Here is a 16,945-nt window from a genome sequence, read left to right as displayed (position 1 = left end):
GAGCATACCTGACTCACCCTCCCCCCCTTTTTTTTTCTTTTCTTCTTCATTACCTCTCTGGTAAATTCTGACCATAATGAGCCATGTTCTACAGTAAACAATTCTTCTTTTAATCATCTCTCAATGCTCAGTCATTCTGGCCATACACTAAGTTGCAATACTTGTAGGCTGTTTCCTGTTTGTTAACCAGAACTAAGACACCACCTTACATTTTTAGGAAGTAAAACTAAACACTATTCCAGATTCTAGGCTAATGCTTTAACACACTAAAGCATATTCTGCTTCAATTTCAAATCTTAACTTTGCCTACAATATATCACTTCCCCTTATCTTACATTACCAGGTGATGCCTACTTCATTTCTGTAATACAGCAAGAGAACAAATCCCCAGGGAAAAGCAAGAGGCAGATGAATGGCATCACATTTCTTGAAAAGGATCAACATTTGAGAACATGCTAGTGACTAAAAATATGCTTGCTTAGGTAATGAAAGAACTAACAGAACATCTCTAAGAACCAAGCAGAATCTCAGTCAGTGTCACATTTCAAATCTGAGTTTAAGAATTGTGCCAAAATTTCAGGAACAGTTTAACTATAGCATTCTTTACACTTCCTGTCATCTTTTCTAAATTCCCAGCGATGTTCAGGCCTTATTTCTATATGACAAAGAATGGTTTCCATAGCAAAGCAGAATAATTAATTCTGTATGTGCAAATGGACAAAGGGATGAGTGCACAAACACACATCTCTACCCAGTGTCATGGAAGCAGCTGGACTTGGTTTTGTAATGAAATTACAAAGCAACTAAACTTGTTTTGGCTTCCAGGTATTAAGGGCATATTAAGGGCATTACCAAGATTTTAAAGCTGGTGTAAATGTCCACCTCCTACAAACTCTAATCTATTGTTGCATAAATCAGACTGCAAGAAAATACTGTACATGACCAGAAGTAATGTCATGTCTGTCTTTCTGGAAAAAAAAAAGGCAGAAGCCAATAATTTTTGTCCACTTCTCATGTCACTAAAAGTATCTGATACATGATTGTTCTGCATGGCCATTCAAGAAGAATAATTCTTGAAGGCACTTACAGAAGATGTGAAAAGGCTACAGCTGCCATTAAACATTAGCTGTGATTCTCCAAACAGCTGATAAATAGATAAGTAAATTTATTTATTAATAAATTTAAAGACTCATAGTTTTTGTAAATGCATTTTGGCAGACACTTAAGACGTGGTAATCACCACCAGAACCAAAGAAAGTATCAGAGATGCTTTTTAAAAATAAGCATAACCACAAGATTAGAATTTATCTCTGTGGTAATTAAACAGGGGTCAAGATCCATCCCTCAGAGCTGAAAGCCCAAAGTACTTGGTTTACACAATTTGTTTTTTCTTCTTCTCCACCACAAGGTCACAGAATCCAAAAACTCCTTCAACACAGCAATTCTTCACTGACCACCCAGCACACCAAATCCTCCCCAGGTGCCCCCACATGAACCCAACAGTGACAGGGCACTGCCTTTCTTCAGAGCTATCAAAAGAGGAGATAATAAAATTTGCCATAAAAACAACACACTTGAGCCCCACTACAGAAACAGTGGACACAAATGGCAGTTTTCACCATGTAACTGCTGTAAGGCTTCTGTGGGTAAAGTTTAGGGGAACTCTGTGTGCAAGAGTGGAAAAAAGCCAGTCTTGCTTCTTTCTTTCCACAGTTCTGGTCCCATCTAAGCTGTGGAGCAGACACAAGAACTCATCCAGGTGAACTCCCTTTCAAAGAGTGGAGTGGCACTTTGTCCTTCCACCCTTTCCCCTTTCCACTGGAGGGCACAGCCCCATTTTTAACACAAGCCCTTATTTTCCCTGAGGAAACCTCTTATATCCCACAGCATCTCTGCTCTGGCAGCCTCCAGAGGTGCTTTAAGAAGGGGAGAGTCAAAACCAGAGGCATTCCTTCAACCCTCCTCATCCTGCTGCCAAGAAAAGAGGCCACAGAGGAAGCACCACAAACTCTGGGCTCTTTGCCTCTACCAAACACAACACTGGAAGATCTAAGAATAAATAAAACCAGTGTAATAGTTAAATTGTTGAGCATGTTTAGATATTCAAGCTTTTGTGAAAAGAAATAAAAGAAAAAACATATTAAAGGAGATGGAAATGAGCCTGTGAAAGATCCAAAATGCTAAACATATAAAGTAGGAAAGGAATAAAGTCCATATGAACATGACTGGCTTCTGGTTGGAACCCAAAAGCTAAATGAAAGTTCTCAAAAAATGACAGAACAAAGCTCAGGGGCCAAGAAAAGAAAATTATTAACCACTGAGATTTTATTTAACTTAAATCATGAACTCACTGTTCTGCAGAGTGCCTAGCACAGCTTTTTATGACTATTTTAATAAAATAAAGGTTAAATGAGAAGCTCCCTTTGCTGGGTTTTTTTAACAACCAAACCACATTTTCCAGCAACACATTTGCCTGTGAGAGCTAAATAGCCATTTACTCTTCTACCTTCACCATGTGTGTGCATGGGCTGGGTGTATTTGGGGTTTTTGTTTGGACAGTTTTATTGATGTTCTTGGAGTATTCTGGGGGGGTGGGTTTGGGGATTTATTAAGAGCTAAACTTCATGACCATATAGGACACAAGGGAGCTGAAGAACCAATTTCAATGGATGTAAGTCCCCATGGGGAACACACCAATCAACTCCCTCAAAACTTTCTGGACTCAAGCATTAAACAAAGCTAAATGGTTAACTAAAACCCCACAAGCAAATGAACAAATCCCTAAGTTCTCAATGGAATGGGGATGGTTTTTTCTTTGAAACAGTTTATGGACTGTATAAACTATGAATCCATTTCCTTTTCACATAGCAACAATTTGTTTCTTTGAGGAGGCAACACCTCCTCAGAAGCAATAGGAGAACAGATGCAGGCAGAAAAACTCCTGAGTAAAGAGAAGCAAAGCTTACAAAGAAAACTGGTTTAACTTCTCATGTTTCAAATGTGATGGCATATCTTCATCCCCACTTTAAAAGATGGTTAGTATAAGGTAGTGCCATAAATTTCTTAGATGTAAAAAACTGAATTGAAATATGCGTTTTTATTTACATGAGAAATTTATAATGGAAACACTGATCCTAGACTGAGATTTGCAAATCAGAAAGAGGATGCCACAAGAGCTAAAAAACCCTTCATCAACATAAAATGAGGAATCAAGATTTTTTTAAACAGTAATTTAAAGAATTAAAGAAGGCAATGTTAATCCTAAATATCCCAAACCCATTTTAAAAGCATAACTATAAAGTTTTGAGCTCAGCTGCAAAGCAAATCTGAAAATGTAGTGGCTTAAGGGGGAAAAAAAGTTAAGATTTCTCTTCTCTTTTTACTGCTTGATCTGAGAGTGTTAGAAACTGCAGGGAAGTTCAGGCTAGAAATATGAAGCTGTCTCTCTCCTTCCTGCTGGAACCTTCACCATTTATTCTCCCTCAGCTGAAGAATGCATCAAATATTGCATCTTCCATGCAAGCAAAGTCCAGTTTAAGAGTTATTTATTGTGAGTACATAAAACTCACTGACCATTCCAGTTTGTCACGTTGTTGTTACCTACTGGTGTTGTACTAACTTTTCAGTCAGACTCCGAGAGGAAGTACAGCAGATGACACTTACGTGTACAAAATGGAAAATAATTTTGTCCATAAATAGTAATGCTAAAACAACCCTCTCTCAAACTATTTTCTTTTGCAAGATTCCCCTCAGCCAGTCTGTTCTGAAAACCAGCAATTACTGATTACTTCTAATAGTGTGATTTTTACTGTTATACAGCTGCAAATACTTCAGAACTGTGCTGTGGACTTAAAACCCCCAAACCTTTCCAAAAGGGTATGTTTACATAAGCAGCCAGTAATATTTTAATTTACCTTACTGAACTGAGGGGCTGAAGTCTTTATGGTCATAATTACTTTTCTCCAAAAGGATGCTCATTGCCCAAGACAGAGTACACTCCAAATGACAGTGATCCAGGGCTTTCTTTGTCTGGGTGCCTATTCATGGCTCAGTAACTGTGCCTCGCCCACACTGATTAATCCAAAGAGGCAGAGCCTGCACGGGCTCTCTAATAAGTGGAGAACCTTAAAATCCACTTGGAGGACTGTTCACCTTTTCCTTCAGCCCTTGCCAGGATTTGTTAAGTCACAGGTAAGATCTGGCCTTCCAACCGAGCCCTTCTTTAGCTCCTATTGCTCTGGAGATGCCCATGCTCCTTGCACAAAGGCAGGCACAGCCATATTCCCCACCCACACCATTACCATGGATTATTACTGCTCTTGTGCCTCACTGCTGAATCCTATATATATATATATATATATATATACACACACACATATATTCTTAATGCAGCAGAGTAACCCCCTCAGCTGACTAATGCTCAGCATTATCTCATGGGAAAAGCTGCCCTACAAGCCTTATATTCATCATAAACAAAACCTGGTAGTGTGCAATGGGATTTCATGGAAAGGACTAATGCTTGTGCAGATTTGCTCAAGACTTGTTGGATCAACCATTTCACCCACAACTACATCCTAAATCTGTTACTGAACACAAAGGCACATCTCTAATGCAGAGTGCAGCCATACTGAAACCAGGCATTAGATCTTTTCTGCTGCAGACAGAAACTAAATGGATTAAGGTATATGCAGCATTAATATGGGTTCAGATGGTAGTTTGTGCATACCATGCCCTTCCTCCTCTCCCCTCCACACAGAACCACTGAACAGAACAGGTCAGCATGTTACAAATCCTGCACTGCAAATTGTGAGCAGAATTCAGAGAGCCTGAGACCAAAGGCAAGGAAGAAAAGACCATAATCTTTTTGCCACTACATGTGACTATATAAGGGAATTTTTGTGAACTTCCCACCTCTTAGTTTCATCCTTTATATTGTATATTTTCTAATAAAAACTGTATTAAGTAGTTGAATTGAAGCAAAGCCTATTTTTAATTAAAGATTATACCAAATCCACAGTCTTTAAACAGTTTGCCCATCATACATACATTGTGCAATCAAGACTGCATTCAGAAAGCACAATATTTTACTGCCATCTCCACATTCAGAATCTACAAACTAAGAAACAAAGGAAAATACATAGAGACCTTTTCAATGGAAACTTGAGCTACTGATAAATAACTTTGCTTTCATGCTGCATTCTGATGGATGAAAATTGCTGTATACATTATTTCCACATTTAAACAGCATTGCTGCTGGCTAAGTAGCCTTTTCAATTTTCTGCTTTTGCAAAGAATTCCATTAGGATCATTCTGTTTATACACCATTCAGGATTCTTTCATCACCACATTACAGTGACTCTTCCAGCCTCACCATCACTGATCAAGTGTATTCAGTATCTTGTAAACGATCCCAGCTCACCTTTAGCCTAAGCTGAGATCTCAATTTTCCCATCTATCTCAAGTGTCTAACACATGCACTGTTTGTACACGGCCTGCTCCCTTTGGGTTGCTACAGCAAATGCTTTTTAGATCTGCCAGCAACACATTGATGCAGGTAATCTCCTCCTCCCTACCCTTCTTTAGGCTGGTAATAACAAACTTTGTTCTCTTCCCTCTCACCAGATTTATCTTGCCTGCCAGTATTTCTGCTCTTGCATCAAACAGCTGCAGAACCAAGTTTAATACCTGTCAAACAGAAGATTGGCAACAACTTTAAAATGCCATATTTTGTGTTTTGACCTCAGTGACAACCTCTCAAATGACAGCAAGGAAGCTGATCAAAATCTGAGTTTAATTTTACTAAGCTTCTGCACTCGGAGTACCAGGGCTGTCTGCTGGCTCATGCTGACTCATTAGTTAACCTCTGTTCCTAACAGCAATTTAGCAAACTGTGGCTCATTGGATTATAAACAGAATTACTATTTAATTTTAAAACAAGGATTTTTTAATATAAAAAAAGTTTTAGTAGATCCCTCCGAAACTTCAAGCACTTACAAAATAACTACTGCTTTAAGAGTTAACTGAAAAAAAATGTAGCAATTGATACTGCAAGGCTAAGGAAACTATTGCAACAGAGAAAACATGTCCAGCTCAACTTCCTCTCCAGTTTATTTGCGTAAAACATTCTCTCAGCTGTACTTCCTCATTGGCAGAGGAAGAAGAACATCACTTTAGATCCAAACAGTCACAACTGACTGTAGCATAAAGAGAAGGAATGAAAAAACTTGAAGTCTTAAAATTTGCTTTACAATTAGACTTCATGGCAGACTTTAAGTAAGGAACTTCCAGTTTACTTGACTTTTATCTTTTGTTAAGGCAGGCTTGGGGAGGGAAAACTTAATTACAGAGCCTCTGAGGGTTCTGTTTTTATAAATATCTACATTCAGAAGTGTTTTCTATTGAAAATCTATCATAAAATCACAGAAAACTTTAAGTGAAAATAAATATTTGAAACCTTCAGGCTATCCCTTAATATTAATTAATTACAAGAAAAAAGGGATGATTTACTAGAATCATCTCCCCACCCCATTTCTTTCTCAGATTCCGGACAGTCTTTCAAGTGGCAAGAGAAACAATTGAGATTAATTGCAATAATCTTAGTATTCTCTAATTTTATGGGTGAATAGGTAACAATGGATTTGTGCTTTCAGCTTAAGAAATGGACCAACACATTCAGGTGATAAAGCAAGGTCTGACACAGACACAAAACTCTGCCTGCAGGTTTACTCAGGAGCCTTTTTTTTTTGGCTTGTGAAATCTCTTTGAGGTTTGGAGTGTTAGTCACTGCACGGAACAGCAGGCAGGAAGAGCAAGGACCTGAGGCTCACAGCTTTTAACGTGACAAGAAATCAGTGCTAAGTCCCAAAAGCTCCATTCCATTTGCTGATGCTGGCAGAGCTCCAGCTGGCACAACCTCCTGAAAAGCCATTTCACCTGTCACTGGTAGGAAATGGGAAGAGGCAGGGCTGTCACTGAGCAAGGTCCTGAAAGAAAGGACTTACCTCATTTCCTTTTATTGCCAGAGAAGATCCAAACCTTTCAGACACATATTAGCACTAACACCCTTTACTGCTGGTGCTGCTGCACACTTCAAAAAGACAGGGCATACTCTAAACTACTCACATGGCATGACATGAACAAAAAGAAGCTTTGAAGAAAATTCTAAACTGAAATTCTTGTTCTGGATTTTGTAAAAGTATTATTAAATGCTTAACAAAAAAAGTCTTTGTATGAATAGCCACAGATCTCAAAATGACTGTCAAAAAGGTTTAGGAAGTAACTAATTAGGAATTAATGAATATTTAGCAATGAAAGCAGAAAACATAGGAGAAGTGGTATGAAATAAACCTATTTACTTCCCTCTCCTGGAAACTTCTAATTAGAAATAGCAGCAGCTTTAACAAATCACCAGTCCTCTGTGATGTTGTTAGAATGTGCAGCTCCCCACAATTAATACCTAACAGAACTTTTAAAGAGTTAACTTCCCAGGAGTTTGAATACCCAAGACGGAATTCCACAGCTTTTGTTTTATCATGCTGTCTGCTCTAAGTGAATTAGTACAACTAGTTACAAATCAAATCATCATTTTTAATCAGGTTTTGAAAACACAGATAGAGAATGTTGATGGAAAATTTTGGGAACCAGTAATCCCAGCTTCTGGTCACACCACTATTTTACAAAAAGGCAACAGAGTGCCTCCCCAAAAGGCAGTAAACAATGAAGCAAAAGGAAAAACTATCACAGGCCCTAAAATGTTCATGTTGGCTTATTCCTTTGATCAATTTATGTAAATGATCACATGTAATCATCAAAACACATTCCTACAAGTTCCAGCACACCTTGCTCATTTGTCTGTGGGAAGTAACAGTGCTGCAAAGATCTGCAAGATCCAAACACAGCATAATGTTTCATGCCAGCCCACCTCACAGAGCACATTAAATCTCTCCTGAAAGGCAAACAAGGACTATTCAAATATTTGTTGTACGCAGAAGCAGGAACCAGGAAGAACTGTATGCACAAGAGCAGAACAAGACTTAAGAAAATCAAAGTAAACTCTTACCTGAACTGAAGGTGATAGCTCTTGCTTACTGATAGTCCCTTGGAAAGATGCTAGAGCAGCACTGTCAGTCTTGTGGAACACTGGGCCATCGCTCCTGGCAGACACATCTGTCCTATGTGACTGCCACGTCTCTTTTCTGTGATGAGATTCACCAGCCTGCTCGTCTCCAAAGGCAGCCCAAGAACAGCTGTCTTTTTGTTCATCTTCAAAAGCATTCCAGTCTGTGGCCTGGTCACAACCTGCTGAACTGAAGTCCGCAAAGTCATCCGAGTCCTGGAAAGCAACACTCTCATCTTGAGGTTTTGGCACCGAATCGAAGTCTCCAAATTCAGTATCGTCACCATTTTCTACCTCAGTAGTATGCTGGAAGTCTACCCCAGAAGTTTTACTGGTAGTATCACATTCTAAAGTGCCAGCAGCCTGATTTAGTTCAGCCTGGTCCAAACCTGCTGGCTGCTGACACACAGTACTCGTGTCCCTGAATTCACCAAACTCCTCGTTTGGTTCGCTGACATGTGCGGGCTGCTCAGGAGTTCTCTCTGAATCGAGAGCATTTACTGAGCCTTCAGCATTCCTGAAGGTGGGAGATGCACTGCTGACTGAACCAAAGTCACCAAACACATCATGTTTGTCACTGCAAACTACAACTCCAGTGCTACTTCCACCATTCTTGAGATCTTCATCACCACCCAGTTTGTCTCCTGCAGGATCACAGCTGAGGCTTTGGATCTTATCAGTCTTGATGTCTGCTGCTTTTGAAGAGTCCTCAGACCTACTAAAACCTTTGCCATTCTCTATGTGATGTTGTCTTCTCCTCCCACTGTGCTCTCCATTCTCTGTAGTGCATATTGAACTTCCAGTTGTTTGAGATGTACTAGAAATTGCAAATTCCAGTGCTGAGGGACCCTGTTCATAACTAATTTCTGAAATGCAAAGCTCTTCTTCACTATGAGTTACTCTGTTTATTCTGTTATTCTCCTGAATGCTCACTGAGTCTCTTTCATTAAGAACACTGCATATTGTAGGCTCTGCTCCCTCTAAATGGATTGGGGTTTTGTTTGAGAAGGTAGCAAAATCTGCAACATCTTCACCTGAGCTAGGCATTGAGTTCAAATTTTGCTCAGTACTATGGGTGCTAAGAGTTTTCAGTCCCTTTGAGTCACCAATACTGTCTAGATCTTCTGTTCCCTGAGGATTTACAGGGTCTGATGCTGCAAATCCGTTTGTTAGAATCTCTAGACACGGAAGTTTCTCACCATTACAAGCATCTATTTGCTCATCCTGCCTCTCAACTGTTACACCAGTTCTAACCACATGAGAAGAAAAACCCTCTGATTTTCCAGTGTTGTCTCTTTGTTCCCCCCTTCTGTTTACATCTTCTAAAGCGGTACCTGAAGTTCTAAACTTAGATTTTTCTTTGATAGTACTAGTAGCTGACATATCAGAAAGCTCCTTAGGATGAGTAGGAAGCTCTGCAATGCAGTCTTTATCTTTACCATTTTTAACAGATGTGAAAGTTGCAATGCTAGCTACATTGTCAGAATAATCATGGAGTGGGATGAAATGATTTGTGGGTATAAACTCTTCCTTTGGATGACTGTAGTCCGCTGTATCAAAATCAGCAAAAGCTACACCAGCAGTGCTCACACCAGAAAATCCTCCAAACTCATCTTCATCATCATCATCAGCTCCATTGTCAAGTGGTGGAGGGGATGAGGAGTACATTCGAATAATGTCTGGTTCCATTGTTTGGTTCTGCTTCAACATTAATGTATTTCTGTATGAGAGGAAAACAGAGCTATGTTAGAACTGGGCTAGCTTTCATCTTCTTACATATTTCATTTTTACAGTTTCATGCCTCATTTTTAAAGTGTGTATATAGGTCAATATCTGTATTAGGTATCAGAAAGAAACACTCCCCAAACCCATGTGTTTTACAGGTCACAAAGAATCTATTGGGACAGTTCAAGTCTCTTCTAAACTATTACATGATCAAATTGTCAGCAGACAGTGCTGAAATTATCACCTTGAGCTGTTGTGCAACACACTGGCACAACTAAATTCAGTTTTAACTCATCAGTTCTCTACCTCCCATCACCAGCAGTTCACAAAAGTGCCAGTGACCCTGGTCCATGATTTGCCACCCTCCTTGTGTGCTCAGGTGTGTGACAGGCATTAAGCCACTCCATGGACAATGTCACAACAGCCATACAAACAAGGGACCTTCATCACTGTCAAAGACTTCAAAAAGGGCTTCCATAAGCTCTGAAATGGTGAAGGAGTGGAGGAAGGAACTGCTGTTAGAACCACTAGCTATGACCTGCTGCCCTACTCTCTTTCTACCAGTTTGGTTGCCCTGTTCTCTGGATTTCCCACCCACAAGCCAACACATTGCCTCCATCTCTGCTGCCACCAGCCTGCTTCTGTCTCAGGAACCAGCTGAGAAATGCCATCATGAGGCCACCAGTAAAGCCTAGAGCCAAACACACTCCATCAAAACTTATTCTCAAAAAGAGAGCTGAGCACAATTATTCATAAAGTATTTAACCACAAATCACTAAACCACAGGGGGAAAAGAAAAAAGAAGAAAGTATTCCCATGGCCTAGATAGAAACAGATTAAGGACTTTCTCTGTCTTAACATTGCAAACCATTGCAGGAACAAGCCAGGTATGGGTGGAAAATTTTCTTTCCTAAAGAATGAGCTTGACTTTTTCAATGCTGTGTGCAATTAATGAAACAATAACTATTAGTATGCATAAATTCACAGTTGTACACATCACTGAACTAGTCCATAACTTCAAACCCTTCAAAGAAGAGCTCACACCAATCTCTCTCCATTTCAAATGACACTTGACATGAATGAACCATAATAACACTAAGCCTCACCTACAGAAAAAGAGTGGAAACAACCTAGACATACTGGCAAATATTTGAACTTCTAACCACCAGAATAAGTGCAGACTTTATAACACTAGTTCTGCAACACAGATAAAACATGATCCTTATATCCAGTGCCTTTAGCAAACAAGTTTGTAAAAGCACCTCAGGAGCAGCACACAAAGGGTAAAAAAGCAACAAATGGAGCTCTGCAGTTCTTCTCAAGCACAACATACCAAGCACTTGATATTTGCCAGGAAACTGGCATCCTTGAGGTGACTAACATAAAATTTCTTTTTGAAAGGGTAGTTTGCAGTTACAAAAGTACACCATGCTTATCAGATGAAAGCATGAAGTAATTTGTAACATAACATGCAAACAGAAGAGAACTGCAAAGGAATTTTGTTTAGAATAAAGCCTAAGTTGTCAACAAGCTCCCACATAGGCTTACTCAGCACCAGCTGCTTAACAAGGTATTTATTTGAGAGAAGAGCTTCACTCACTCTAAACTTCTGAACTTTCCCATTAAAAGAAAAACTTGTCTGTATAGTTGATCAAAAACCATGTGTTTTAAGTCTTTTCAGATTTAGAGTTTGGTTTTCACCAGAGTAATTTGAAATATCACATTCAGGTCTGTGTTACTAACTATACCACCTTACCTTAGTGGATCTCATTTTGGTAAGATATCCCAAGAAAAATTCATATACTATCCATCATAACAACTCTACCCATTTTTTGGTTGACCATTTACTGTATGACTATTTTAACCTCAGCCAAAAATAAATCCCAACAGAGTTGAGAACATCCTTGGAGGCAAGGATGATCTAAAATAACCCAAATATGCAGTTTCAGAAAACAAACTGAATAATGTGAGAGGAGCAAGCATCACAACCACAGGGAATTTACCCACAAGACTAATTTCCTTTCCAGTTAACGTGAAAAAGGGGAGACAAGAATAATAAGGATAAGCACAGGACAAAGACAACTGCATGGGAGCTGAAGCAAACAGCCAAAACCCAATTGAACATGTAGGAAGATGTCTGACCATTTAAAAACTTTCTCTCCTGCAACTTCTGACATAGAGCAGAAGAAACTTCCTTCAATTTTTCATTTCAAAGAACTTTTAAAACAACACAGGGACCATTTACAAAGCAGCAGTCCAGCAGCACAATGCTCCAGCTACATTTCAGTAACAGTTGCCAAAACAGGATCTGCAAGGAACATTAACTGTACTTTTAAAAATTTGATCACAAGTTTGATAGTCTACTATGTGTTTAATCCACAAGAACCCACTGCCTAACCAACTGTATGCACTTCTGCATAATTACTGTTTAAATGTCAGGTACTTCCAGTTATGCTACTGCTGTATTTTAAAAGCCAAAAACAGAGAGCTCCAAAATGTATGAATCTGCATTATAAATGAGTGTAAGGTTACAACTGACACAATTTAATTGTTGTTGACAGAACTCAAACTGTAAGAAAAGGAAAAAAATCATAATAGTATTCCCCCTCCTCTTGACTAATCAGTGATAAATTCTTAAACTGGGCATAATCCCAATTCTCCTCACAATATAAAACAGCATGGGTATTTTATAGTCTTAATGTAGTTTTCTTCAGAAAGAATTTCATTATGGTCCTCTTTCATGACTTCCAAGAGTGTTCTATCTGCCAGCTAGAAACCAAATCAGTTATTGTCCATTGAAACCTTTGGTGAAAACCCACAGGTCTGACAGAACAAATACTTTGTTCCTTATTTCATTTAGTTAATCCCTGCTTTGTCTGGCATTTCAAATACAGCTGGCACTGTGGCTTCATCTTTTGTAGTCCTTTTACCCAACTCAGACATATCCTTGGTCAAGACATTCTGCTACATTATCCTGTAAACCTGGTATTTCAAGTGATGTTTACAATGTGATTTAACCAAAGTAGAATTTGAACAAGTTCTATGACCAATGATATGGATTATTCATCATCTTGTTTTTGAGCCAATTGGTGACCAAATTTAAAAGTCTAGTATAAAGTTAACTCTGTTCACTTATAGATTCTATAAATATGTACTTCTTAAAAGAAACCACCAATTTTTCAGTACACTATTATCATAAGGATTGTGATTTGAAGGCAATTATAACAGCCTTTACTTGTGTAACAGAGCATAACTTGCCAAACTTCTGTGATTTGTAATAAGTAACAACCCAGGTTTCTGGCATCAGACCTTACACCCCGAGGAGAGGAATCTGACACAGCTAAAGTGTTCATGTTTAGTGGATTGCTTTAGTCACAAACACAAACAGATTTATGCTGACAAATGCCAGTAACTTCTGCAGATCTCAACAGTTAAAGATTAGACTGAAGACAGATTTCTATCAATTGCTCATGGCACATGGTTGCAGCAAGGTTTTCTAGGAAAAATAAAGAATTTCAGATGAATTTCATATGCCATTTTCTGTATTTCTTTCTTTTACCTGTTTGCTTGTTGGGTTTTTATTAACTGGAAATGCTAGTTCTTGCTTCCATGTGCTTCTTTATATTCAAATTCTAAAGCTCACCATCAAGGGATTTCTCAAAAAATTTCAGTACCGCAAACAGGAGACCACTGTGTAAGTCATACTATAAATGCAATTCACCAATACCCTCACATACTATAAATGCAATTCACCAATACAATCACAAAACATATTGACATTGTACTCTAAAGGAAAAAAAAGCTGCTTAATTAATTAAGATTCAAGGTTCAAACCTTTTTTCTCAAGTCACATGCATTTAAGAAGGCAATTCAAGTTAATTTGAAACATTAAAAGAAAACAAATCAGTAATGCTAAAAAAATTTTGATAGGCAAGGAACTGGAAAGAGAAAATGCAAATCCTCCTTTTCTGATCACTAACTAGGTTTTCAAAACATTTACAACAAAACCAGGCTATCTGCTTATTTGTTTGCAGTAAATAGGGAACAATATGTGCTTTCCTCACACACAGATCACATCCTTGTTCACTACCTTTTTGTAGAGTAATAGCAACAGCCTAACAAAGACTAGGCAGCATAGAGAACAATGCAATTACACTACACAAAAGCAGGTATAAATAGTTCCTTCTCTGTGTATCTTCTAAGGCAAGACTTGAAACAGCATGTTTGGCTCTTACATAACACCTAAAAAATCAGGAGGTCTCAAAGAGTATGTCTAAAGAAACACTTGAGGCATAGAAATTCAAAAGAAACCCCTTGTAAGGCAGAATGTTTCCTTTAACTTGAGAGGAAGCAAAGCAGTGAATAACCTCTCAGCTGTGGATTATTCTGAAGAAAAGCTGAGTTAAGCAAACCACCTCCTTAAAGCATACAGGAAACACAATAATCAGAAACGGCACAATCAAGATCTCCATGACAGAAATTACAATATTACTGAAACACCTTACAGTAAAAGCCCTGCAATGGCAAGGAGATGGATTCAAGTCATTAGCTGCTAGCATCTGATCTTTCCTAGAACATTTAACTCTTACTGCAAGGGAATTCCTCTAGCAAATGCCAAAAATATCACAGTAAGGACCAGATTTAGACTTCTTATTACAGCACAGTGTTGGCTTCCAGTAGGAAAAGCTATCCTTTTCCATTATCTCTTTGCCTTTTCTTTGGCTTAAGAACAATGGAAACCAGATTCCCAGTCTTTCTGCACCTGAGAACTTATTTCTAGAATGGTAGTTGTAAATGAGGAGAGCCTGTCTGTTAGTACAGCATTTCTGCAATCCAAATCCACTCTAGAGAGAGTCTGTCCAGGCTGAAGTCAATATGTTCTTAAATTGGTTTAATAAGCTTACTTTTATTTTTGGAAATAGTTACCAGCAAACAAAATAGAGCAAGAAAATGTTTACTTCATAAAGCCTCCAAGAAATCAATGTTTTCGATTTTGAACTTAATGCTGCTACAGCCAGAAGGCCCATTACCCAAAGCAGGAGTTTCAGAGCACCTTTTCTTGGACATGGATGAGTTGAGGAAAACAATATTCTCCAGTTCCAGTAGGCAAACATATCTAAGCTTAATTTCTCACTACCAACCATTTGGAATTAATCAATTCCACCATACATTACTGTGGTTTCAAACACTAAATTTGCTGGACACTTTCTATTACAAAGTGTTGTATGTATACTGAACATAAAAGTAACAGAACTCAGGACAGCTTCACCAAGAATCTGGCACTAATCTCAGGCAGCTCATTCTTCCTGTTCTCCTGTGCTCCCCAGGCTGGCATTAAACACCAGGCACCCCTAGACAATCCAGCCTATTCCATATTCAAACCTCTTTGACAGTGCTGCTCTTCCTCTCATCACTGACAATGCAGGAGGACCAAGTTAGGTGGCACACATGAGAAATTTAAACAGATCCTGGATATAAGCACTTCCATTTTAAATGTTGTTAAACTATATAAAGAAGTAAACATGTATTATCAGTAGTTGTGCTGCTCCCCTTCTTCCTGTTTCATTTTGGCTTAGCTGCAGAATCAGAAGAGCTGTTGGAAAATATGAATCTGAATGTTCTGTTGCTTCATTAAACTCCTTTTTTAACCAAGAATAGCATTACTCACCAAACCTAAAAGACCAGGTTGTCCACAAAGTTACTATAAGCAAAAAAATGCTTCAACTCAAAGTCTACTGATATGCTTTAACAGCTGCAGCTGTACATAAATCTGTAAACAGAAAGTGGGGAAAATGTTGTAAGAACAAGCACATCTTAAATTCATATGGGCAAACACAAGTGGCTGGGACAGTCAACCAGGTTACAGTCTGGCTCTGTGGAATGCAGCACTTGTGTCCAACACACAGCACACAGCCACACAATCTGTAAAGACAGATGCTACAAGTAACACATAACTCAGATGTTTTCATTCTTATGGTTTCTTAAATTCATTTTAAAACAGCGCTTAACTCAGTGAGAAATCTATTTCTGGATGTTACCCTCGAACATACTAGCTGGGAATGTGTTCTAAATTAGGATAAAAAGAAGTTAGATTAGAAAGTATTAGAACTAGATTACCTAGGGTCAAGCGTTCTCAGAGACTTGCCCACAGAGCAGTGTGATCTCCATCACTTCTAAACCCTTCAAACTTCACAGAGGCTGCAGCACAGAGTGGATCAGAGCTGCCCAGGGCTGCACTCTGCTGTGACAGCTTCTCCCACAGCCTGGCACAAGGAAAACAGCCATGGGTCTGCTCCCATTACTGCAAATGTACTCACTGCTTGTTTTCCAGGGAGCAGACTTACTTATTCACCATTTATCCCACCTACAGACATTACCTCATATTAAAAACACAATACAGAAGGGACACCTAATACTCCAAAGAATAAAATCTATTTTCCATCGCTTATCAACAGACATGAACTTGAGGTGTCACGTTTCCTTCACCCTACTTCCAAACACAGTCAAGTGAAGAGAGGATTTGCCCTTCCCTGTGGTTCTCCCAACACAGGGCTCTTGGATTTGAAAAACCCAAATTACTTGCTTTACAGCAGATTTCTTAGATCACCTTGCAAGTGGCACCAATACAGAAATATTCCTTACAATTGAGAACTTTAATTGCCAAAGACATTAGCATGAAAGAAAGTCTACAGAAAATGAGACTGTCAGTTTTCAAACAAGGCATTTCAAGGCTTTATTTCTCTGTGTGCGTGCATAGCAGCAGCTTACTCAGTGTGGTTTTTTTGCACAAAGGAGAAAATCTAACAGACAAAATTTCTAACACCTAGGAATGAGTAGGATCTAAGGCACTTCTCTAACTACCCAGAAAAATTATAAGTATTTTGAATCCCCATGAAAGGGTGAGCATGTCATTGCGCTGAAATGTTCACAAAGAAGCAGTTTAAGTTGTCAAACAGCACAATAGCACAGAGAGGAATGAATGTTCTGTCGAGAGAGATAATGGTATCTGCAAGAAAATTATGCTGCAGAGTGTAGTGAAAACAACTCGATCGAGCATCAGTTTCTTTACCACTGGATTTCCAACTGATACCACCACAGCCCTGC

At 38.8% G+C, this 16,945-nt stretch overlaps 1 protein-coding gene across 1 annotated transcript in view; it reads right to left on the bottom strand.

The window, feature by feature from the left end:
• The window catches only part of AFTPH (aftiphilin), a 39,464-nt gene extending 23,496 nt beyond the window's left edge, over positions 1–15,968 (bottom strand). Inside the window, 2 exon segments of the mRNA XM_058801775.1 lie at positions 8,060–9,836; positions 15,959–15,968. Of these exon segments, the coding sequence (XP_058657758.1) occupies positions 8,060–9,826 (1,767 nt within the window). The 5' untranslated portion in view covers positions 9,827–9,836; positions 15,959–15,968.
• Between the last annotated feature and the right edge of the window lie 977 nt (positions 15,969–16,945).

Source organism: Ammospiza caudacuta, chromosome 3 (genome assembly GCF_027887145.1).
Source record: "Ammospiza caudacuta isolate bAmmCau1 chromosome 3, bAmmCau1.pri, whole genome shotgun sequence".
NCBI classification, from domain to species: domain Eukaryota; kingdom Metazoa; phylum Chordata; class Aves; order Passeriformes; family Passerellidae; genus Ammospiza; species Ammospiza caudacuta.
Note: the sequence above shows the minus strand (reverse complement) of the source record. Positions and strands in the feature narration are given on the sequence as shown.